At 45.5% G+C, this 26,087-nt stretch overlaps 1 protein-coding gene across 3 annotated transcripts in view; it reads left to right on the top strand.

Annotated features, from left to right (window-relative positions):
* The window catches only part of PTPRM (protein tyrosine phosphatase receptor type M), a 768,668-nt gene that overhangs the window by 672,455 nt on the left and 70,126 nt on the right, over positions 1-26,087 (top strand). For all 3 annotated transcript variants that reach the window (XM_081252728.1, XM_081252729.1, XM_081252730.1), the window contains 2 exons: positions 8,874-8,950; positions 12,590-12,626. In XM_081252728.1, coding sequence (XP_081108854.1) covers positions 8,874-8,950; positions 12,590-12,626 — 114 coding nt within the window. The remainder of the gene's footprint in view (positions 1-8,873; positions 8,951-12,589; positions 12,627-26,087) is intronic.

Below are 26,087 nucleotides of genomic sequence, written 5' to 3'. Positions count from 1 at the left end.
GAGCCAGCCAGCGCTCAGCTGAAAGCTCCTTCTTGCTTCTTGCTCAGAAGCTGCCTGGCTGGGCCTGAGCCCACCCTCCATCCCCACCCCCGTGGGCAGCGGCAGGGACCCCAGGCTGGAGCAGTGGGGAGAGGTGCAGGACGCCCAGCACTTCCTGTCAGTTACCTTGGCCCCTCTGCCTCTTGTACCTTGAAACCAGTGCAGACCAGCCCTTGGCAAGATGTAACCACAGGAAGAGCAAGGCTGTTATTTGAAGCAATCAATTATAATTAAAATTAATTTTGAGTCTCCTGTCGGTGGGCAAATGTTACATACATCACTGTGATTCCAGTTTGCTTAAATATGTCATCAATATTCAGCAGAAAGGGAGAATTGGTTAGAGATGAAAGATTATCAGTGACAGACTCCATTTCTGCCGCTATAATAATATCTTATCACTTACAGGTTCCGACTGCAAGGCTGTGACCCAGATCCATCATGTTTAATGTGAAAATGATGTTAAAATATTTGAAGCTATGTAGATTATTTTAAACATAACGTTATTTGATAAAAAGGGCATAAATAACATGTTTCAGGGACTGAGGGACCTGCTTTAAATCTCTAATTACCCCACCTCTAACGTGTGAAGACAGTCACACACACACACACACACACACACACACACACACATATGCATGCATATATACACACCCACACGTAAATACATACATATATACAAACACATACATGTACACATATATATGTATATGCATATAAATACATACATATATACACACCATAAATACACACATATATACACACGTGCATACATATACACACAGAGACATTTATACACACATACATATGTACATACATATATATACACATGTAAATACATATGTATATAAACACTATAAATACACACAAATACATACACGTGCATATGTATATACACACATACATAAATACACACATGCAGACATACATTTGGAAAAGTCCCAGCCGATTATAATTTTTCAGCATTAAGCAATGGTTTGTTATGACCAGGTCTTTATGGGCCTGTTTCTTAACCAAAAATATGATTTTTGCCCTATTTCATGTAGTAAGGGCTTTTTTGAAAGAAATTGGAGGAATAGCAACAGATCTTTAATGCAGATTGAGTTTCTCAAAATGGCAGAGTTTATTACCCTTCTGGATGGGGTAGCATTGAGTTGTGATTATTATATAAACATTAATTGAGGTTTGATCATATTCCATTCATCCATGGCTAAATAGGTTTCTTTTTCCAATTATAAAAACAGTTCATACACATTAAAGAAAATGTGTGCAGTAAAGAAAAGAGGGGATAAATTGTCCAGGACCACACCAAACAAATTCAAACCCTGCTAACATTTTATTTCTATTTCCTTCAAATCTCTTTTCTCTATGCCTTGAAGTTGTTGGCTTTATTTTGTAAAATAAAAATAGATTTATTGTTTTCTTTCTGATTCCTAAGACGGTATAAACTATGTAGACAATTAAAGTGGTACATAAAATCATAAATGGAAAAGTAAGTATCCCTCCAGATTTTGCCACCCAGCAGAAGCCCCATCCCTTCAGTTGCCCACTATGCCTTCCTAGACACATATCCAAATGCGTTCGATTATTTCATATAAACAGACTCTTAGGAGACTTGCTGCTTTGTAACCCGCTCTCCTTCACTTACAGTATGTCACAGAGATCTTTCCAAGTAAAGAAATTAAAGGTCTAGTAACCCTTTTTAATGATCGTTTCAGATTCCATTGTTTTATAAGATCACTGTTGATCAGTCCCCTGCTGAAATCATTGAATGGTTTAAACTGGGTGAGGAGAAAATAAATTGTGTTTTAGGAAAGTAGCTCTCAGCATGGATTCACTGGAAAGGGAGCAGTCTGTAGGCAAAGATGAAACCGTTCAGGTGAGAAAAATTATCAGGTCATGAAGTCACAGCAGTAATGATACAGGTGCCAGCTCACCTTTACTTAGTTCTAACTATGTACCAGACACTAATGCATGACTTGTATTAACTCAGTCCTCACAAAAACGCTGCAAGGTAGGCACTCTTTTATTTCCATTTTACAGTGGTGTAAACTGAGGCACGGATGTTAAATAACTTGTCCAAGGTCACACAACTGGAAAGTGACAGAATTAGGATCAAACCCAGGGATTTTTTACTCCAAAGCCTGTGATCTTAACCTCTGTACAACACTGTACAGAATCAGGGATGGAAAACAAAAGCTGCTGAGTAGATGCCAGGGGAATCAGATGAAGGAGTTGTTGAGAAGTATTCGACCTATTTCCAGAACTTTTCCTGTTTCCTCTTTAAAACTAGCTAAACTCATCTTCCCCAGAAAGTGGGTGCATGGAGTTTTCAGTTCCACTCTGCTCTGCTGGTCCCCAAACAAGCTTACTGGGCTTGTTGTGCTGTGAATTGCCGAACTCCAGCAAGGGTGTTGCTTTTATTCGTAGAATAGAGTAATTTCCTTTTTTATTGTATTTTATTCCTTTTTTTTAGTTGATTTTCAGTGTTTCAGGTGTATGGCAAAGTGATTCAATTTTATGTATATATAAAACTGAAAATATATAAATAGGTTATTACAAGATATTGAACATAGTTCCCTGTGCTATACAGTAGGTCCTCGTTGTCTATTTTTTTTTGCTGTTTTTTGTTTGGCGGTACGCAGGCCTGTCACTGTTGTGGCCTCTCCCGTTGGGGAGCACAGGCTCCGGACACACAGGCCCAGCGGCCATGGCTCACGGGCCTAGCCGCTCCGCGGCATGTGGGATCTTCCCGGACCGGGGCATGAACCCGTGTCCCCTGCATCGGCAGGCGGCCTCTCAACCACTGCGCCACCAGGGAAGCCCCTTGTTGTCTATTTTATATATAGTAGTGTGTACCTGTTAACCCCCAACTCCTAATTTATCCCTCCTCCTCCCCTTTCCCCTTTGGTAACCATAAGTTTGTTTTTACCTCTGTGAGTCTATTTCTTTTTGTAAATAAGTTCATTTGTATCATTTTCTTAGATTCCACATACAAGCAATATCACATATTTGTCTTTCTCTGTCTGGCTTACTTCACTTAGTATGATAATCTCAAGGTCCATCCATGTTGCTGCAAATGGCATTATTTCATTCTTTTCTATGGCTGAGTTATAGTCCATTGTGTGTGTGTGTGTGTGTATCTCCCACATCTTCTTAAGATGGAACTGTCCTATGTTCTTGAGAGAGAACTGTCCTATGTTGACATGTATTATCTCACTTGGTCTCCTCAACGTTCCTGTGAAGGAACCGCCATCACCCCCTTTTACAGATGAAGCTCAGCAGATTCAGATTTTGTCTAAGTTCACAATTGGTGGGATGAGTAGAGCCAGCATCTGAATCAGGGTCTCTGGGTACCAAAGGCCTGTTATTTTCATGTACTACCCAATGTGAACATGAAATGGCTTTGGAATAACCAAGAAACACACCCATCGTAGGAGAGAAACAGGGACGACAGTTTATAACTCCAGAGTCAGGTCCCGTCAGCCTTACCCGGCTGTGTCTCCCAGAAACCCCAAGTCCTTGCAGTCTTGACCGCTTGGTTTTTGTGGTCAGTAGCTGACCTATTGTTAACCACAAATCCCACTGGATTTCCCAACCTTCATACCTGAGCAGTCGAGTTCTCCAAGCTTCTTCCTCCTTTTGACCCAGTTGCTGGACTCTGGCCGACTTCCAGCTGGTCGGCCTCCAAAGCCAACTGGGAGGACGGGGTTCAGCCAGTGGGCAGCTGGCATTTCTGTGGATCCTTTGCCTGAGTGACCGCATATGTGCTTCAGGCCAGAAACATCCTCTGGGCATCTCCCTATAGTCATTTGATACTATTTAGCCCCAACAGAAGGAACTGAGCTTTCCTAAAAGAATGGTTGGTACATATTAGTCTTCTTAATTGGCATCAGATTCAAGGTGAATCAGATTTCAAGAAAATACGGCAGTGAGCCTCCATGTACTGCTTTATTTGCCTCCAACAATCTGTATTTATTGCTTTTATAGTCACCTGAGATGAGGGCTTGATGTGAAAGAGGATGTCTGAGAATCCAGTTTCTGTTCCTAAGTCGTTCTCAGGTATCTGAGCAGCAGCTTGGAGTAGACTCTTGTGGCTGGAGGGGCGGATTCTCTTATTTCTTTTGCTTTTACTTTCACTGACTCAGCGTGGAGGAGAGTGATACTTTCCTATTTATTTCACTGCTGTTTAGGACGGATGGTTTTCCCAACAGCCCGCTGGGAGGCAGAGGATTAACTTGATAAGTGCTAACATCCCACCCAAGAAGGGCATTTGTGCAGGGACCAGCCCCCCTCATTTCATGGCTGAGTAATATTCCACTGTACATATGTACCACAGCTTCTTTATCCATTCTTCCTTCCAAGGACATTTAGGTTGCTTCCAAGTCTAGGCCCTTGGAAACAGGGCAGCACTAAACATTGGGGTGCATGTGTCTTGTCGATTGGTGGTTTTCCCAAGATACACGCCCACAGTGGAATTGCCATATCCTCTGTAGCTCTAATTTTTAGATTTTTAAGGAAACTCCATACTCTTCTCTCTGTGGGCTCAGCTCCTGCCCCCGTGTTCTCCTTCCTACCCGAGGGGGAGCCCACTCTCCCTGCTGAAATATCTGCCTGCCTGTCTCAACTTAACACTGACTCATCAGTACTCACACTTATGTTGTCACAGAAAGAAAGAACACCTCGTAGGCCTCATTTCAATAATTCCCAAACACACCTACTCAGCACACTTTATGAAGTATGGCCGTTGTCCTCGAGGAGCAGGCCATGTAGTCACTGCCTCTCCTTCATCGTGGAAGGGAACGAGCCCCTCTCAGGAGGAGGCCAGCAGAAGGGACCCCACGGGCTACGAGACGGCAGGTCCTCGAGGTGCCCTTCCCACCTTGAAAGTGCAGCTTCCCAGGAGCCCAGGGCTCGAGTGGAACGTGAGGAGGTGTCCTACGAGGAGGCGTGGAGAAAGTGGGCTCTTAGTTTTTTTTAATTTTGGTAACAGACACACAACATAAAACTTAACATCTTAACCATTCTTAAGTGTACCGCTCAGTGACATCAGGTTTCTTCTGCACCCATGAAACAAGAGCTCTCTCTTCCCCACCATCCCAGCGCTTACCAACCACTGTCCCACTTGCTGCTTCCACGGATTTGACCACTCCAGATGCTTCAGATAAGTGGGATCATACAGTATTTGCCCTTTTGTGTCTGGCTTATTTCACTGAGTATACTATCCTCAAGGTGGACTCTTTTATTTTTAAAGTGTGAAATATAGGTACAGAAAAGGGTATAATACATCCATATATGGGTTAATACATTGTGGTAAAGCAAACACTTGTAAAAGCACTAACCAAGTCCACAACAGGACCCTGGCCAGCACCCAGGGAAGCCCCGGTGAGCCGCGCCTGAACACAGCTTGCCCCTCTTCTGCCGTGTTCATTAGCCTAGGGAAGAAGTCATCCTTGGTGCCCGTAGCCGTGTGTTGGGCAGAATCGCTGCTGGGCTGTGAGAGGAGCCCTGCGGGTGGGCGCTGCGACCCTCATGAAGGATCCTTGTGGGGATGTTCGGAGTGGACACTACGTGGTCTCTGACCACAAGGGGTCATACATAGCCTTGTAGAATCAACTTTAAAATACAGAAAGAGCATGCATATAAAGAGAAATAAAAACAATCCCGTCTACATAGGAAATAGGCTTTATATGTGTCTTACAGGCTTCTATGTCATGCGGGGAGTGGAGCAAGTAAATTTGGAGAAATAATATGTAACTGAGTTGTGTCCTTAGGGGGTCAGTAGTTCCAGTAAAAGCCAGTTTTCCATTTCTTTGTACATTCATTCCATGGCATATCCTGATTTAGATTATCTACTTATCTATCTATATCTATATACCTGCATAGATTGATCTACCTATATCTATTTATCTATCTAGATAACTAGATCTGGATATAGATCTGCTGGTAAATTCTCCTTGAACCAGTTGTAACATCTTCCTGCTTCCTTCATTAACTAAATAAAAATCTTTGACATGTGTTGCTCTTAAAAAAAAAGTGGAGAAATAACAGTGAAGTTAAAAAAAAACTCTGTGGGGGGTTAGCTGATTGAATAGTAGAAGATGTTGGGGAAATTCTTTATTTCAAAGACTCTGTTGATGGGAGATGAGAGTGCAGCCTTGTCTGAGATCGAAGTCCCTAATGAGAACATTCCAGAACCACTTGAGAGGCCCAGTGGTGGTAGATCACAGGGACTGGCTGGCATTCATCCTGAGGTTCTCAGGGAAATAAAGCATGAAAGAGGAGGGATTCTAACAAGGAGCACAGCAGATCCTGAGATAGCCTTGCGTCTAAAGATTAGGAGGTTCAAATGCAGTGCCTGCCTTTTAAAGCACAGCTCAGGGAAAGTCAGGGAGAACAAGGAGAACCTAACCTCCTTCAGAGGAGCCGACTGAAAGCCCAGTGTGTGCAGAAGAGCCGTGGTTAGATTCTGTTGTAGCATCTTTCATTCGGGAAGCTCAAATGGCTTTACCCGCAGAGCCGCTTCGAGCTCCCTCTGCAGTAGCTGTGTGTGCACTGGCTCCGCCAGCACGTGCGAAAGCAGTGACAATCCACACATCCCAGTGCCCCAAGAACCCGCCCCCCCCCCCGCCACGACATGGGTAAACTCTGGACAGGGGCCTCTGGTGTTAAGCAAAATGGAGTCTAGGAAACTAGTTCTAGGAGCAGGTCACCACGGGGAAAATTCCTGCCTGCCCATGGGTTCTGGGTTGCTCTTGTCAGTTTGGACAGCCAGTGTAAAGATGGTGAGAAGCAAAGCACGAGTGTGTGTCACCCAGCACGTGGTGATAACAACAGCTGACATTATCTATCACTCGCTGTACGCCAGGCTCTCCGCTCATCTCTTCCTGTGTGTTATGTTCATGCTCACCGTAACCCCATGGGGAGGCCCTGTGGACCCCCATTTTGCAGCTCAGGAAAGGACAGCCCAGAGAGACGAAGCAACTCGCCCGAAATCACAAGTGAGGGGTTCCCACTGGCACCCCTGACCCCAGAGCCCACACGCGGGGCCACTGCCCGCATGTGTTCTCCCTGAGCAGAGCAGGGAGACACGGCTCCCTCCAGGCTTTACCCGTGTCCCACCCACTTTATCCCCACTCTCCCGGTAAATATACTGAGCCCAGGCTAATCGTAAGGCACAGACAGGAAATGATATGACCGTCTGTCCGGAACTGGAGTGAGAAGCCCCATCAATGAAGGAGAGTTAGAAGCTCGACACGGATCTCCCTCTACCCCCACTGTTGGACACAGAACGTTCCTCCAAGGAGGGCTGAACCAGAGGGGTCAGCTGAAACGCTGGCTCTCACTCATCAGCACGTCAAGCCAAGGAACGGGTTCAAATCGACAGTTTGTCCAGTGACCTTGGGTCAGATGGTCTGTCACCTGCAGGCTCCCTGGCTCTTGCCTCAGTCTGGGGGTGTCATTTCTCACCCACTAACCCAAATGAAATGTTGGCAGTTTAGAGGCAGGAGCTCCCACTGCCCTGCGTCAGGGGAAGAGTGGTTTGCAAAGTGCTCCCCCCAGACCACCTCTCAGAGACCACACTCCTTCCCCCTCAGAGCAGCTGGCCTTTATCTGCCAAATATTGGGTTTGGGTATAAGCTTTCATTGGAAGAAAGGGCTCCTCGGCTTCAGAGAACATTCATTTAGGAAAACAATTTTTAAAGAAAACCAAAAGTTCACTTTTGACTCATTTAAAAGATATTTGGGGGAAATTCTGTGATGTTCCAGACTCTCATATAGGGGTCAGGGGTAGGGCAGTGAGCAAAACAGGAAAATGGGGCTCCCCTAGTGGCGCAGTGGTTGAGAGTCCGCCTGCCGATGCAGGGGACACGGGTTCATGCCCCGGTCTGGGAAGATCCCACATGCCGCGGAGCGGCTGGGCCCGTGGGCCATGGCCGCTGAGCCTGCGCGTCCGGAGCCTGTGCTCCGCAACGGGAGAGGCCACAACAGTGAGAGGCCCGCGTACTGCAAAAAAAAAAAAAAAAAAGGAAAATCCATGCCCTTATAGAGGTTTTAGCGCTTTCCTTTTTAAAATTTAGATTTCAAGGAAATGATTGAGATGTCTCAGTAGCATTTATGGAGAAAATTTTCCATTCAGAAAAAATGTTTACTGTAGCTAATTGGTACCACCATCACGGCCCCTATACAGTACTTGGTGTGTGTCGGCAATTTGTGTTTTTGTTTAATCACAGCCCAATGTGAGGCAGGCACTGTCATCCCTCCTTCAGGTGAGTGGCCGAGGCTTGGTGATGTAACTGAGTGGCCTGGGGTCACGTGGCTGATGGGGACAGCCTTGCTCCACCGGCCGATGCCCTCGGGGCAGGGGAAGAGAACTCTGGGCCAATGACTGAAGTTAGAACCGTGTCCACATCTCCTGGGAGGCTGGGCCATGGTTTATAACCATCATTTGTCAAGGTGGATGTCACAGGCAACCTTCAGAATCTCAGGGCTCACATGTGATTTAGGGAAGTTGTTGAACTTCCAGTCCAAGAAATCAAGAAATCATTCCACTGTGATTCACAGGACTCTAGGTAAAAGTTTCAAACCTCTGCCAATGCTTCACGTCTGTAAATGATCAAAGAATAAGTTAATGAGATTTCCTGTAAAACGCAAAGGATTATACAAACCCTTCCCTGTCTTAAGAGCAAGAACGTAGGCGTGTAGTATTTAATTCCTCGTTTATCTTTAAAGCAGCGTGGATGTGGATGACCTCTCTGTAATGTGCTTAACATGTGGGGCTCTGAGCAGCCCGACAGGTAGCTCTTGTTAATGGCTGGTTTGTTTTCCTTTTGCAGATGATCATTCCCGGGTGAGGCTGCAGACCGTAGACGGAGACAACGACTCAGACTACATCAATGGGAATTATATCGATGTATGTACCTTGAAACTGTCAGGAAACCCGCGTGTTCTGACATGTAGCACCCCGTGCGTCTACTCCAAGATGGGTGGACACAGGCTGGCCCAACCCCGGGAGCAAACACACGCCCTGTCCCATACACTCAGAAGTTGATGGTGAAGACATGTCAGCTTCGGGCTGGTGAGCTCCCCATGACGTTCCCTGCCTTCTTGGCCATCCCACGCTTCTGTGGACTAAGAAAATGGTATTTCCATTTTTTTGTCAACAACTTGGATTATTTGACACTTAAAAAAAGTCTGCTTGCATATTAATAGGACAAAACTCTCTAATTCCTAATTTGATGATTTACCATCTCTTGTCATCACAGCACTTTCAAGTTGCCTTCAAAGTCGTCTGCAGCTGTTAGCCAGGACCTCTGATGCATGCAAGACGTGTCATTAAATATGTAGGCTGCTTAATTATTGAAGCCTGCTCCTTTGTTCATTCTGCATCATGTTAACTTAATGTCTTACATTAGAATAAATTCTCTGGGAGACAGCATGTTTTCACTTGAAAGAATGAATGAAATCAAAAGTGTAGACTGAAAATCAAGGGAAAGTTGCTGTTACCTCCAAGGCCCAAGTTTACATTAAACAGATCTCAGTTCCCAAGGCATCCTCTGTGCTCGGACTTCATACTGTTTCTTAATCCATCAGTACTTCCTTGCACAAGCTTTATTCAGATATGTGGATTCCTTTCTTGTCTTGGTTGAGTATTACTAAAAATACTAGCATTACAATCTCTAAGAGCTATCTAAAAAGGACTACAAGAATGTTATGTGTAGTGCTTCTTGGGAGGGTTTGGCATTTGGGAGTTATAGATTTGAGGGCTAACGGAGGATTATTTGAAGACTAATTCATATCTCAGTCTTCAAACAAAGACCCCTAGATCCTACATTTGATAATGACCAAAAACATATCCAATCCAAGGTAGAAGTTTTTATTAAAGCAAAGTTTCCTCCAAAGGCACATTGCACTTATTACTTTATTTGGGAAATATTTAGGGAGTTCCTCACAGGAGTACTCAGAGGTGCCCAAGACCTTGTACCTTCTCCCTGAGGCCTCACAACTTAGGAGCTGAAGTAAGAAGCGTCTTCACTCTGACACTCGTTCCCTGAGGAAAGTCCAGGAGAACCCTGTTCACACTGCAGTCCCAGCTCCCACAACCGTCTGGGTCCTTGAGCAGAGGGACAGTGTCCAGGTCCCGCTGTACCCCTGCCCCTGACACAGGCCTCAGATGCTGTAAGTCCTCAGCATCTGCTGAACCACCCACTGAGGAGTGGCTGTGATCAGATCTGGCTTTGTCCTGGAGGCCGTTTGAACTAAGCTTTAAAGAACGGCTGGGTAGAGACACAGAGGAGGGAGGACCTAAAAGTAATGAAAATACCAGATTCATTAGTTCTCGTTTTAACAGAGAAAAGGGTCAGAATTCAGGGCCCCTTTTAACTTAGTCAGTGAGATTTTATTGAGCACCTATTACAGGTCAGTAACTGTTTGAGGCACTGGTGTTGTAACTGTGCACAATTCAGACCAAAACCAAAAAGAAAGCTCTGACATAATGGATCTGATGGTCTAACCAGGAGGAAGAGACCACAAATGAAACCAGTGGGTTAAGTCTCTCTGGTGTCATAGACGGTGGTAGGAGGAATGCAGTGGCGGTGGAGTGTCAGCTCCACTGAGAAAGTGGGGGTCTGGGCCGGGGGGATATCTGGGGGCTGAGCCTCCAGGCCGAGAGGCAGCCCAGGAAAAGGCCTGGCTGTTGAGCATGCCCGGCAGCTGTGGAGGGTGTTGGTGGAGGGTGTGAATAGGGTGGGTGAGGGAAGTCTGGGCAGGGGACGTCCACGCTGGTGAGCAGCTGGGCTCTTCCTGTGAGCCGGGCAGTCATAGAGGGACTGGCGCAGAGGAGTGAGGGATCTGGAAGCCGCGAGGAGGACGAACTGTAGGTCGGCGGGGGGTCAAAGCGAGGAGGCCCACTAGGTGGCTGAGGGTGGCCTGGCCTGGGGCAGGCGGCCAGAGGGAGGGAGATGGGAGGATCCTGGGTGTGGGCTGAGGTGGAGGCTGGGGAAGGAGGGGCCCGCATGCCTTCAGGAGGTGGGGTCACCGTTATCTGCACAGGACTGTGGTGGAGCGGCCTCGGAGTGGGGAGGAAATGAGAAGCTGGGTTTCTATGTGTTCAGCTTTAAATGTGCATCAGACATCCGAGGGGAGGTGAGTCAGCACTGGCTCGCCCCAGGGTTTCAGGGCAGGGGCCCAGCAGGAGGTGAGGTGGCAGGACTCCCAGGACACTGGGTGCCGACGGCCGTGAGGCTGGAGGAGCTCGTCGGGGGAATGGGGTAGACAGAGGAGAGTCCAGACACAGGGCGTCCCAGCATCGCCACCAGGGAAAGCGGGAGGGGACGAAGGAATGAAGAGCGGGAGCCACGGCCAGGCAGGGAGGAAGCCAGAGCGTCACATCCGGAGGCCAACGAAGAAGGCATTTCGGGGGTTCAGTTGTGTTCATGCTGCTGGCAGGTCAAGTAGGGGAGGCCTGGGAGCTGCCATTGCTCTCAGCATCAGAGGTCTCCATGGACCGTGCCAGCCCCCTTCTCCCAACGCCTTGCAGACTGACACATACGGTGATGAGTCCAACCAGGTCTTGCTGTGTGGCGCTTACCAGCTGGCAGGAAATGACTGATCATCTGAATAACCCTCCTTAATATCTGTCGTGACTCTATGTCAGACACCTGCAGCAGGCCAGTTGTACAAAAGAATGTGTTTGCTTTGCTTGTTCACTCTTGTAGACTTGCTTTTAAGAGCAAAATGATCTAACAGATATGCATCTAAGTGGTCTGAGAAATTGGTATTTCCTCTCTAAGTATCTTTATTCTCTTTTTCAGCTGGCTTTGGGCATAGTATTTTGGGTCATCTCAGGGGACAGAAAGGGGAAGTATTAAGGCCCGTGGTGATAATATATGTTACCTGTGTGTCATTTTCTCTAAATTGGCTTTATCTTTCCCAGATATCGAGCCTGTGATGTCCCTTGTTTCCTTCTTGCTTTGGTCCCAGTTTTCATCTTTCCCCCTTCTAGTAGGGTCATGATAAAAGGAAGGGGTCTTGCAGAACTTCTACCTCTTTAAATTCCTGGTCCTTGCTACAGCATCATGTCTTGGTATTAGCAGTGTTTAAAAATGGTGTTTAGTATCACTATTGATATAACTGCCTATATCGATGCAACAGAATATGCATTAAAGCTTTGTCACATTGCCAATAACATCCCAAACACAGATGAAATGCTACTGCACATTCCTAGCCGGTTTACACTCTAGTCAGAGTTGTGGTCATGTTATTTCAGAAAATCCATAAGTTGTTAGTGTTTTTTGCTCATCCATCATCTCGTAGCCTGTGTGTGATTAAGTTACTCACCCACTCCCCGCTGTGCAGGCATCAGAACTGTTAAATTTGATGCACCTTGGCTTATTAAGAGGTGCTCAGTGGTCCCAGGTCTGGTCATGTAACTTTCAAATGATGCAGCTATTGGTATTTGTAGGTGCATTCATTTTGGCAAACTTAGCATGTGACTTCTGTGCTGCTTATTGATTTTTCAGTTTGTCACATATTCTTTCTCGTTTATTTTTAGGGTTATCATCGACCCAATCATTATATTGCTACGCAAGGTAAGTTGATTCCAGCTTTGATGTCTTTCTCTGGTTGTTCGCCCGCTCTGTCATTTCATACCCAGCCCACCCTCCCTAGGAGCTCTGTGCACAGTACTGTAGCCCCGATGATTGCAGTGTTAGCCGTCAACACATGCACCCTGGTTTCCCATCAGAGGTCCTGGTGATGTAATCATTTGGTTAGAACTTCATGTTGAGATCATTAGAAGAAATGTGTTCATCAGTTAATTATTGAATTAACTCTGTCTGCCTTAGCAATTAATCTGACATTTGCAAAAATTGATATATAGATATTCGTTGAATAAATAGGTACTGAATAAAGACCTGAGCTGGTCACTGCTGGGAATGCAAGCCGAATCCAGCAAGCACCCCTCTCACGTTGGTGTGGGTCCGTGGGGAGGACATTTGCACATGCAGGATCACTTAAAACCTTGTGTGCAAGGTACAGAGAACAGGTTAGGGAAACTCGACAAGAAAGAGGTGGCTTTCGGGTGGGATGATTCAAAAACAGCCTTGTGGCAGAGGTGAGCTTGCGGGGAGAAAACATCTAATTGAGAGAGACATCACGAGCAAAGGTCTGAAAGCAGCAAGTCAGTGCTCCCGGGCAGAAAGCAGTTGGTGGCTCACTTTGGCTAAAGGAAACAGAAAGAAAGTCAGAGGAATGTGTTGGGGAAGTTCATGGCGTGGTGTTGTTCTTTTTAAATTTATTTTATTCAAGTATAGTTGTTTACAACGTTGTGTTCATTTCTGCTATTGAATCACAAAGTGATTCAATTGTACATATACATACATGGCGTGGGTTTTGTACCCCACCAACGATGGGGCGGGTCATCTGTAGAGGGTGAGGATCGTGGGAGATCTGAGGATTTCAGGAAGAGGCATTGTCAGGGATGAGTTGGTGAGTCAATATAAGGTGAACCAAAGAAGTGCTGGGAAGCACAGAGGACCTGCTAGGTTTGAAGAGTTAGGGATGAAAAGAGAGTACGTTCTCTCCCTTTTATTATTTTATCATCATTTCTGGTAATGCATCATATCCCAGAAACAGGAGCAGGGAAATCAAAAGGATGCAACCTGCCAACACTTAGGGGTTGGCCGGGGGTTGCCCAAGGGCCAGTCAAGGAGCAAGGGAATCAAGGATGACAAGAAATCACGGATGGAAAAGTCTCAGCTTGGAGGCGGGGAGGTCAGAGGTGTCCAGTGCGCCACAAGGAGCAGGAAGGCACTAAAGGCTTGAGGCCAAGTCCAGTGAATGAGTCACGAGGTAGAAGAGGCGGTCGTAGCCAGAGACCAGAATCCCAACACTTAGAGCAGCAGCAGCCGGTAGAGCTTCCTGCGTTGGTGGAGATCTTCTCTGTCTGTGCCATCCCGTGTGGTAGCCACTAGTCATTCGTGACCACTGTTACGCAAAATGTATGCACTGCGAATGAGGAACTGAACTTGAAGTTTTAATGTTGACTTAAAGAGCTACATTTGGCTTTTCCCCACTGGTGGTGTTGGGCACCGGAGCTCTGGGGTGGACAAGCTCTAGGTGTAGCCGAAATGGAGCCTTACCCTCAATCCCCACGGCCACAGCAAAAACCTGGGGGCACCACTCGTAGAGTCCACAGTCTTATGTCACCACTTATAGATTCTACACCCAGGTCCAGTGTGTTTCCTTCCCTGGAATGACGTCAGTAAGGTCTCCTTCCAGGGTCGCCTTGCACTCAGAAGAAACACCGCACGGACAGTGCCCGGTGTGAGCCTGGCACAAGGCAGGCCCTCGTTAGGAGGTGCTAAGGGCTTCAGAGAGCAAGTGCCCAGCTTGTCTCACATCTAGACAGAACGAGGACGTGTTTCCGGACCTCTGAGTCCAACCCTGGGAGCTTCCAAACCGAACTAACCAATGCCTGTGGAGGAATGACCGCTAGTGCTTCACATGGATCCGCAAGGCTTTCAGAATGCCCCCAAGTCAGGGTCATAACAGCTCTGATTTAATACATCTGATGATTATTTGAAATTTGCAGTTTTTACAAATTTACATGAAAATTTTATTGCAAAATGTACAAAACGCTGCTGAGTTCTTGATTAGCAGCCCACGTTTTCATAGAAAGTATAAGCAAAAAATTAAATCTGATTCAAATTTGCACAGTTTTCACTGTAGATTCATGTGACTGAATAGCCAGCAGAAGTAGAGATTGAAACCCCCAAAGCCCTACATGGGTCCCCTCCCTTAGTTCATTCTCTCTGCCCCTCTATCCCTGAGGGAGGTCACGGTACTTAATTGCTTAGCAGTCGTCCTTGGCAGCCTTCAACCTCTCAAGTATTCATGAGCAAATATACTTGTAGGCAGCTGAGAAGTAGCAAATGTAATGTTTGTAGGAGACCACCACGGTGCCTTTAGCAGAGAAGGGTACCCTGCTGTTCACAGAGCATGGTCCTTTCCTCGGTGCTGGGTGGGCTACAGGTTGGACTCCACGACCAGGCAGTCCTTACATCACTATTATTGGTGCAGCAGGAGGAGGAAGAAGTGAGCAGATTTTTAATCTAATATTCAGTCCAGACAGTACCCATCATGTTATGAGTAATACCTTCAGACCGTGACGTGCAGATTGATAAGTCAGAATGTCTTTTCTAGTGTGTGCCACAAGCTCAGTGTAACTGGTGGCCTCGGGTTGCCGGTAATAAAGATTTCTGCTTGTCTGCAGTAATTGACCTGGACAAGGTATATAGAACATGCTCGTGGGTAGCTTTCATTAAAAAAACAAAAACCGGGCTTCCCTGGTGGCGCAGTGGTTGAGAGTCCGCCTGCCGATGCAGGGGACGCAGGTTCGTGCACCGGTCCGGGAAGATCCCACATGCTGTGGAGCGGCTGGGCCCGTGAGCCATGGCCGCTTAGCCTGCGCGTCCGGAGCCTGTGCTCCGCAACGGGAGAGGCCACACAGTGAGAGGCCTGTGTACAGCAAAAAAAAAAAACCACAAACAAGCTGATTCTCAAAGTCCAGCAAAAAGGGTGATGAAGACTAACAGGCAGATGCAATTTTTGAATCCCTCCTTGCTCTTTTTTTCTCCTCTCTATTTTGCACTGAGATGTGTCTTTAAAATCAGTTCACAGCAGGAACCCCTGAAACTACATGAATGGTCCATTTTCTTGACAACTGGTTTTATCCCCAAGAGTTGGAAATACATAGATTTCTAGCAAGTCCCTTCAATGTAGAGGGCATGTCATGAATTTATCCCTTCAGCCTCTCCCCCTCCCTCAACTTTATTGATTTTTTCCACCAGTAACTGACTTTGACCTTTGATGATAATGGTAATGTTTCTGCAAATTGAAGGGACCACATTCAAGCCAGATCGGTGGCTTTTTGAGTGTCTTCTTCCCGTCTCCCCACCCTTTAATTGTTTTCCATCTGGCAGCTAATATATTGATGATCCGGTATGCACTTCATCACATCTGCCTGGCCAGCCATTAATACAATTATAACACTCAGGACTTAACGACTTGGCGTGCCAGGGGTCAGAGGAGAGGAACTCACATCTGTGGCTGCTTGTCCACACTCAGAGCCGGGTCAGAGCTGGGATTTCAAAAGCTGGTTCACGGAGAGAGCCAGTACACAGGTGGGTAGGGTCACCCAGAACCGATCGTAATCAATTACAAGATTCCCCAGAGACCAACACACAGGCCATGAGCTGGAGGAAGCTGCACACATCAGAACCGCTCCTCCAGGACGATTCGGGAGAATGCCTGCCAGCCACGTGGTACGAGAACGAGAAGCGTTCTCTTCATTGTTGTTTACGTTTATTTTTCAAACTGACTTCAAGGGTCCTGCTTCAGAGAACTCAAGAAAGACAGTGTGAGGCAGTTGTGGAAGAAATGGCTGTAAGTCTGGGATGGACATGGCTGTCCAGCGCCCCATCCCTCTGCCTCACTTCCAAGCTCATCTGTGGGCTGGAGATGCACAGGAGCACGGGGGGATCCTACCCAGAGGATAGGAAATCCAGGGGGGCACATCGCAGTCACAGGGTAGGTCACCCGCGCTTGGCCGGGTTTCAGAGGAGCCGGACGCGGGGTAGAGGGGGAGGCAGGTCTTCATCCAGAGGATGGGCCGAGTGGGAGGACACCTGAGATCCAGGAGGAGCACGGCCCCTGGCAGTGGGCAGGAGGGAGACCGCCTGAGGGGGAAGGGTCTTCATCCACGGCATCTTGGGTCGTCTGGGCGGCTTCTTGAAATGGATCGTCTCTCAGGATAAATTCACACAGACACACAATTTTACACAGAAGTTCAGGCATTCTCCAACTTACTAAAATCCAGCCTGAAAGATCTATACCCCCTAGATTAAGACCCCTGAATCAGAGGGGTTAAGAACAAAGAACTGACAGGTAAAGTGAGGACACTGATTAAAGGGCTTTGAATAAGGAGCATTATTTAATGAAAGGCAGAAAGGCAGGGAGGGAAAAAGGAAGGATGTTTCTACGCCATGTGGTGGTGAAAACAGTGCTTTAAGAAGATTAATTAGTGTGGAATTATCCTGGAGAGAAAAACCTGCAAACAAAGATAACAGCGAGTAACCACAAGAAAATTTGGGATAGAAATGAATGACTCAGACAACAGGAATGGCAGGGGGCAGTTGTGGTTTTTATTTTACTCAACAATCCAGGTTGCATACAACTAAAGTATGTTTTCTAATATTAAATATGTTCTAGTGTCAAAACTGTTGATTTTTAAGTGTGATTCCTTCTCATTCAAGAAAAAAATGATAGATACATTTTCTTTCTGTATTTGTACTTTGGGTTTATATAGTACTTTCCTTTCTGAAATTCGGCATTTTTCTTTGTCCATCATCCAGTAAATATTAAGTGCCTTTTATGTACTAGGCTTTGTGCTGCAACTAATTTAATGTATTTTCTGTCCTCTGACCATTTAAGATATTACTCGTCTCATTTCATAAATAGATTTGAGGCCCGTGGGGAGAACTAACACGTAGCTGAGTGCCTGTACCTTGCATCAGGGCTCTGCAAGCATCTCTCTAGTGTCTGGTCGGGCAGGATAATGTACGATCCCCACCTTGCACTGCATGCTGCCGCTCCTGTGGGCCTCACGAAGCTCACCCCCCAAAATCACGTGGTGAATCTTTTACAAAATGAGTCTGGGATCCAACCTCTTCCTCCTAAGTTGTGATGCATCTCAAAAAGCAAATTTTCTATGATACGTTCATATCTGAAAGTACTTCTTAATTAAAATTGTCTTAAATGTCCTGAAGTATGACACTGAGCGTTTGGAGTCGCCTTGTTCCCAGCTGGGCATCTGAGCATCTGTTTGGAAGACACCCTGGTCCAGGGCTTAGCTGATCCAAGGAGTTAATGCTGGTGGTAACAAAGAGACTCTGCATGGCAAGATCAAGGCCAAGCTCAGAACTCTAGTTGGGTGGCCAACCCTGTCGAATTAGCATAATTCAGAAAAAAAGAAACAGTAAAGTGGGTGTCAGGGCACCTATACTCAAGGAGAATACATTATATGGATTTTAACAATCTAGAATTAAAAAGTTGTTCATCTTTTCTGCCCAGAGACTCTGAACGCTCAGTGTCACATTTCAGGACACCAAGTCACGCTGGCATAGACCCAGGAACTGAGAGAGACTTACCGTCCATCGGACAGAACTGCCCTCAGCCTGGCAAGGGTAGTCTGTGTCTCAGGCCAGCCAAAGAGGGAGATGCTTCAGCAGAAGGCTGCTTCATGGCCTGGCATCCGCAGAAGGGCCACAGGGTTCATCCACCGATCCACAAGCGCCTACTCACGGCCTGGTGGAGGGCGGGCACGAATCAGATGCCCAGTGGGACGGCAGGAGCGCGGGAGGGAGTGAAGGGACGAGCAGATGCGTGAATGGGGAGCTACCATGTGCCCAGCACCAACCGGACAGCAGAATACTCCATCCAGGCCAAACGGCACCTCCGCTGGCCTGACACGGTGTCTACTGACCTGGATGGATTTTTAGCTCCAGTATCTGTGACTGTGTCTGTTCTAAGTTAAGGGCTGGTCACCTCCTGTTCTCGTGAACACTTTTTCTTTCAACATGTCAGTAAATCAAGGCACTGTTTTTGAAGACTGTCCACTTTGTCGAAGTCACTTTGCTTAGCTCCACGCTGACTCTACTCATGCATATATGGCCCCCAACTACACCTTAGATAGTCAGTCTTATTTGTCCATAATTATAAGCTGTTACTAATTTGGAAAAGAGAAACCTAAAGCAAATTTCCTCCAGAGACTTTGAGCTAGGGGCAGACTCTTACACGAAAATAATAAAAATGTGGGGTGTGAAGGTTTACAGTGGAAATAGCTCCTATCCTCCACTACTGCAAAACAGTTGGAACTTTGCTACAGTGACTCCATTCTGTTTACTTTTCATGTGTGTTTCTTCTGCATTTCATCCACATACCCTGTGTGGCATGAACATTGTTAATAAGGATTTTCAGAAAGATGAATATGGGTTAAATTTTCCCAGGCATCTGAAGCAGTAATTACCAGTACCTAGAAGCGCACACTGCTTCCCTCAGCAAGTTGGGACTTGCCAGAGGGTCAATGCAAGTTCTACACACTCTGTAAAGAGCTTTTGTCTCCTGGGTTCTGACCTCCGGGTGGAGATGAGCACTGGAAATTATTTCTCAGCAGAATTGAAAGGAAACATCTTTTTAAATTAAAAGCTAAGCCCTCAGTAAACAACTTTTGTTTTTATTCCTCCAAGCACCAGCTCTGCGCACACCTCAAGTACAAATTCTCCATTAGCTGCTATTGTTCTTCCTGGCTAAGCTATCCCTGCATTGTCAGTGGGTTGTAGGTTATGTTTGGATTCACTTATCATGTCCTATTAGAGACTGATTTAAAAGTATTGCCCGGTAAACTGGAGTATGCTCTAGTTTCCAAACTTAAATAGGGAGGCTTTGAGGAAGTGTGATTTATACCTAGAGAAACAGTGACCTCAGAGGAAGTCTAGGTATTCCCGACACCCAGGGCCAAGGTCTCCATTCAGGGCCCACCTTCATCTTACTCTCCATCTGCAGGTTTCCAAGGGAAGACGAACAATTTCAAGAAAACAGCTTATCCACAAACTTCCTTTGAAACAATAGTTTTTCTTCACCAGATTGATTTCAAAAGTTACTGGCCAGGGCTTCCCTGGTGGCACAGTGGTTGAGGGTCTGCCTGCCAATGCAGGGGACATGGGTTTGTGCCCTGGTCCGGGAAGATCCCACATGCCGCGGAGCGGCTGGGCCCGTGAGCCATGGGCGCTGAGCCTACGCGTCCGGAGCCTGTGCTCCGCCAACGGGAGAGGCCACAACAGTGAGAGGCCCGCATACTGCAAAAAAACAAACACAAAAACAAAAGTTACTGGCCAATTAGCCAAAAGGTCGGATCACAAACATGGCTCAGCCCTGTGCTCTTAATAAACTTGCTCATTAGAAGTAAGAACGTTTAAAGACAGCTTGCATATTAAAAGATGAAACCAAAAATAGATCATGTTAGGTACCATCCATCAGTGTTGTCATAGATGCTGTGGCGGAAACGTATCCCTCAAGGAACAGAACCTAAGTTGATACAGAATAATTTGAAGACAAATGCTGTCCCACAGGTACTGGGTCCTCAACTGCCTAGAAACAAACGCTTTTAAAATCTTTCAGAGTAATTTAGAAGTGTTCCTGATTTGAAGTAGAAAAATGATAGCATCTTTTAGAGATGGTAGAAACTTTAAAAAACCTTTAAGCCCAACTCTCTTGTTTTGTAATTGAAACAGTTGAAACTTAAAGCACAAATAGATTTAAGTGACTCTCATCATGTCAGTTCAAATGAGTCATGATTGCAAAAGGATTTGCGAACCGTATGGGTGAACATTCATATTTGAATAGTGCGTATGCCGTGTTCAGCTTAGGAGGAACATCATGTGTTTCTGGCCTCCTAAGGGGCCTTGGTTAACAGTGAGGAAAACGTAGGAGGTCACATCTTTCTTCCAGATTCCGTCCTGAAAGGACAGAGCTGTGACTCACCCCCCAGGTGCTTTCTCTGGGGCTGGCCTACCCTGGCCTTCACCCCTCTTTGCAAAGCCAAGCTGTTCCTTTCAGGCATAGTTCATCGAAAATTGAACCAATATTTCTGTGCATCTACCAAGTGCCTGCTAAGTACAGGGTTGGGAATAGAGCATGGCTCGGGAATTACACAGTGTGCCATGTGTGTAAGCAACCAGCTGTTATGAATCTGTGAGTTTACAGCAACGTCAGATTTGGGCAGTATTTTAGCTGTTTCTCTCTCCCAGCCCTAAACCATTGAGCAGCTGGAGAAGTGAGGCCTGATTTTGCCCTAGAACCACACTCTTCCTGCGTCTCGGGACCAGGGTCCTTTATCGCCCATCGATACGGCTTTGGACAAGTTTCTCAAGGTAGCAAACTTGAGGAAGTTTCTAGCCACTGCAAGTTCTTTTTCTCGCCTTCTCACTCAAAGGGATGCTTCTGGAGATTTCCCAATGCCGTTGAAAACTTGAGATTGCCTGCACTCCGCCGTGCCTAGGGTGTCAGCTTACCTCTATTTTATTCATTTATCACATTCATTCTCTTTTTCTTAAATAAAAATGGATCCCACTTGTGTACTGAAAAAAAGCTTAATTCAAGAAGATAGTGAGTAATGCAAGCTTTTATTTCTCTGGCAGTGGCCCCCGAAGCATATGAAGGGAGGTTTTCCCCTTCGCTTTGCTTCTCCTTGACAGAAGGCAGGCAGATCCTTTGGGTCACCCAACCCCTCCACTCTGAAGGCTGCCATGCTTGCTTTTCTCCTTGATGGCCTTCTCTCTGTGCCCCTCTTTAGAGCGTGAACAAGCACTCAGGATGAGTGCACGAGGGTTCTCTTTGGGGACAGGCCTGATGGATATTCTGTGACTCCGCCAGCAAGAGGCTTTTGTAATGTGAACATCTGTCATGTTCCTCCCTCCCGAGGCTGCAAATGCTTTCTCGTCCGCCTCCTCGCAGCTCTTTGCGCGGTATCGCCATCAAGCCTGTCGCGGGGATCAGGGACCAGTGGGAATGCATCTCATCTCTGTATCTGAGATTGGACCCTTGCCACATGCTGCCCACCACCCTGCCGTTGTCTTCTATACGCAAGTTCCTCTTTGGAGGCCTCGTCTTTGCCGCCACTCAAATCTGATTTATCTGCCTTTATCCTTCAGTTTCCATGTCAAGAATAATAGAAGCCTTTGCATTCCCATTCGCAGGGGCACCACTGCAAGCTGGAAATGTTTATATAACTGCTAGGGTGGCGTGATTCTAGAGGAGGGCTGAGTATAGTCCAAAAGGAACAAAATCCAAGTAACGGTTCATTTAGGTAGATAGGGCTTCCAGAAGTGCTTTGGAACATTCTAGTCCTGCCAGGAGTCACCCTGTTATTGGTTCTGTTCACAAATATTCCTTTGCTTAGGCAACATGGTCACAGTCAAATCTTTGAAACCTAAAGATTTTATTTGGCTGTAAAATTGCTTCCATATACAAATATGTTTTATGTCAGTAACTAGGACAAGGCTTTTTCCCCTGCAAGAGGCAGTAGAGCAGAGTGGTTAGTTAGAGTGTAGACACTGAAGTTACACTGCTGAGGCTCAGATTCCAACTCTGCCAGCAACCTCTCAGTAAGTATTAGCTAAAATTCTTATCATTATTCCATTGATTCCAAAAACATGTCGCGCAAAGCACATAGGTAGTCAGGCTTTAACCCAAGTATAGCGTATGCTCATGTCATTTTCATAAAAGGTAATACATTCTACACCTGTTAGTGCTTCTTCCAGGATGTAACAAAGGGAACCACTTACATTTTCACCAGTATCCTGCATCCCCCTCCAGAGTACAAAAATTATCGTCACTGTTGTTGACTTTTAAACAAACATGGGTTGCAAAGACAATAAGCTAACTCGTCAACTGCAGAAAGCATATTTTCCTTCAGTTTTTGAAGTCTTGCAGACATTGACCATCTCCGATAGCAGCAAAGAACACCAGCGTGGAGTCCTGAAGGCCTCTCTGATGCATCCTTAGAGTCAGACTACATGTTAGTGAAAACAGCTTAATTCCAAAGACCAGACAAGTCCCTTCCCAAGAGGCTTCGTCCAAACCAATTTCTGATATAAGAATCACACAAGGATGCTTTAGAGAGGAGCTTTGGAAGGGCAAGAAACCACTGGAGGAGAAAATGGGGCTGAGCAGTGATCTGGGAAAGAGAATAATGATGACAGAGGAGCAGAGGGGGAAATCAGGGGGAGACAAAGGGAAAGACATGTGCTCTTGGCCTGTTTCTGCAGCCTGTCTGTGTTGGGTGGGGCTGGACTGTTTGTGTATCAGAAATTATTTTAAGGCTTCCATGGGTGTTCTTGTAGATTTTTATTTTGAAATGATTCAAAATAAATTGCCTCAGGCCTCCCTGGTGGTGCAGTGGTTGAGAGTCCGCCTGCCGATGCAGGGGACATGGGTTCGTGCCCCGGTCCGGGAAGATCCCACATGCCGCGGAGCGGCTAGGCCCGTGAGCCATGGCCGCTGAGCCTGCGTGTCCGGAGCCTGTGCTCCTCAATGGGAGAGGCCACAACAGTGAGAGGCCCATGTACCGCAAAAAAATAAAAAATAAAAAAATAAAAAGTAAATAAAAATAAATTGATTCAAATTGATTTTAACACATGTAGCTTTTGTTTAAGAAAAGAGAAAACTTCTAAAACTATTATGACAAAGTTAGATCTCAAAGCCACTATTTTCATTTATTTTCTTGTTTTAAGGTCTTAAAATAATGGGTAAGAGAAAGGAGGAAGGCATCCAGAATACTTGAGTCATTTTGTTTTGAATTTACTTTTTTTAAAAAGGTGCTTCTTTACCTGTTTTTACCATTGACTTGAGACATAGTTAAGAGTGGTGTGGAAATGCACAAACTTCTCCTTGTAAAGATAAATTAAGGAAAACCACAATAAAAATTATGAAGGCTATAAAAATTTACAACAGAAAAAGAATTATAATAATGACTAATCAACATAGGATGAACTCTTATTGGAATTAAGATACTAGAAAATACAAATATAAAGAATGGGAAGGTGGGCCTCCCTGGTGGCGCAGTGGTTGAGAGTCCGCCTGCCGATGCAGGGGATACGGGTTCGTGCCCCGGTCTGGGAGGATCCCATATGCCGCGGAGCGGCTGGGCCCGTGAGCCATGGCCGCTGGGCCTGCGCATCCGGAGCCTGTGCTCCGCAACGGGAGAGGCCACAACAGTGAGAGGCCCGCATACCGCAAAAAAGAAAAAAAAAAAAAAAAAAAAAGAATGGGAAGGTGACGATTAAATACGAAGTTTCTGGTATCTCTTAGGAAGAAAGTGGCTATTGATTAAAGTTATCTTTATTAACACATTAAATAATACCTACTATATTATTCTTTATTGTTTTTAAGTATTTTATAATTATTTTTAGTGAATAAGATGAAAGTCAGATTATTAACCAAAAAAGAGCCAAGGGTTGAGGGGTTATGACTGATACTACAGACAGAGGTTTCCCAAGCTGTTTTAGATTTTATATGTAGCCTGTCCATTAGTGTTTGGTTTATACCGATTTTCTCGTAATTAAATCTGACATGACCTTTTGGTGTCCAGTCAGGACTTCACATGTTCTAGTAATGCACCTGGAAACTGACATCCCATGACACTAATTATCTAGAGAAAACCATGAATGTTTGCACAGTTCATGTTGGCACACTTTCTTATTTCAGTCTGAAAGGAGAATTTTAGGGGATGGTATGAGTGAGGTGTAAACATCACCATGTGGATGGTGTGTCCTAGAGGAAGTGGATGCACACACAGTGGATGCCTAGTTTTTTCAGATATAAGAGGAGCACCTTGTGAGCCAATTTAAGAGAAACAGGGTACTCAGCAAGTTCCTGCTCACCAATCAACTATACTTCAATTTAAAAAAGGAAAAGATGGGCTTCCCTGGTGGCGCAGTGGTTGAGAGTCCGCCTGCCGATGCAGGGGACACGGGTTCGTGCCCCGGTCCGGGAAGATCCCACATGCCGCCGAGCGGCTGGGCCCGTTAGCCATGGCCACTGAGCCTGCGGGTCCGGAGCCTGTGCTCCGCTACGGGAGAGGCCACAACACTGAGAGGCCCACGTACCGCAAAAAAAAATAAAATAAAATAAAATAAAATAAAATAAATAAAAAAGGAAAAGAAGTAGAAAAGTTACAAAAAAAAAAAAAGACTCAGGCAATGGGTAAACCTACTCCAGTGTAAGAAGGGATTTGTCATTGTGTGAGAACCACAGAAATGTAGTAAGCAAAAAAAAAAAAAAAAAAGAAAAGAAAAAACCCACTGTTTAATGTCATTAATTAAGCCATCACTTATGACCCTACTTCTTTTTTTTTAAAAACATCTTTATTGGAGTATAATTGCTTTACAATGGTGTGTTAGTTTCTGCTTTATAACAAAGTGAATCAGCTATACATATACACATATCCCCATATCTCCTCCCTCTTGCGTCTCCCTCCTACCCTCCCCATCCCACCCCTCTAGGTGGTCACAACGCACCAAGCTGATATCCCTGTGCTATGTGGCTGCTTCCCACTAGCTATCTGTTTTACATTTGGTAGTGTATATATGTCCATGCCATTCTCTCACTTCGTCCCAGCGTACCCTTCCCTCTCCCCATGTCCTCAAGTCCATTCTCTACGCCTGTGTCTTTATTCCTGTCCTGCCCCTAGATTCTTCAGAACCTTTTATTTTTTTTAGATTCCATATATATATGTGTTAGCATACAGTATTTGTTTTTCTCTTTCTGACTTACTTCACTCTGTATGACAAACCCTAGGTCCATTCACCTCACTACAAATAACTCCATTTCATTTCTTTTCATGGCTGAGTAATATTCCATTGTATATATGTGCCACATCTTCTTTATCCATTCATGTGTTGACAGACACTTAGGTTGCTTCCATGTCCTGGCTATTGTAAATAGAGCTGCAGTGAACATTGTGGTACACGACTCTTTTTGAAATTATGGTTTTCTCAAGGTATATGCCCAGTAGTGGGATTGCTGGGTCGTATGGTAGTTCTATTTTTAGTTTTTTAAGGAACCTCCATACTGTTCCATAGTGGCTGTATCAATTTACATTCCCACCAACAGTGCAAAAGGGTTCCTTTTCTCCACACCCTCTCCAGCATTTATTGTTTGTAGATTTTTTGATGATGGCCATTCTGACTGGTGTGAAGTGATACCTCTCTGTAGATTTGATTTGCATTTCTCTAATGATTAGTGATGTTGAGCATTCTTTCATGTGTTTGTTGGCTATCTGTATATCTTCTTTGGAGAAATGTCTATTTAGGTATGACCCTACTTCTAACAAGGCATTATTTCATTATAGCTTCAATGCCAATCTTCTCTTCTTTTACTAAATTAAAATTCCACTGGACTGATCACTAAATTAAATTTCCACTGGTGAACAT

Source organism: Mesoplodon bidens, assembly GCF_964165515.1.
Source record: "Mesoplodon bidens genome assembly, chromosome: 13".
Classification (NCBI taxonomy): Eukaryota; Metazoa; Chordata; class Mammalia; order Artiodactyla; family Ziphiidae; genus Mesoplodon; species Mesoplodon bidens.
Note: the sequence above shows the minus strand (reverse complement) of the source record. Positions and strands in the feature narration are given on the sequence as shown.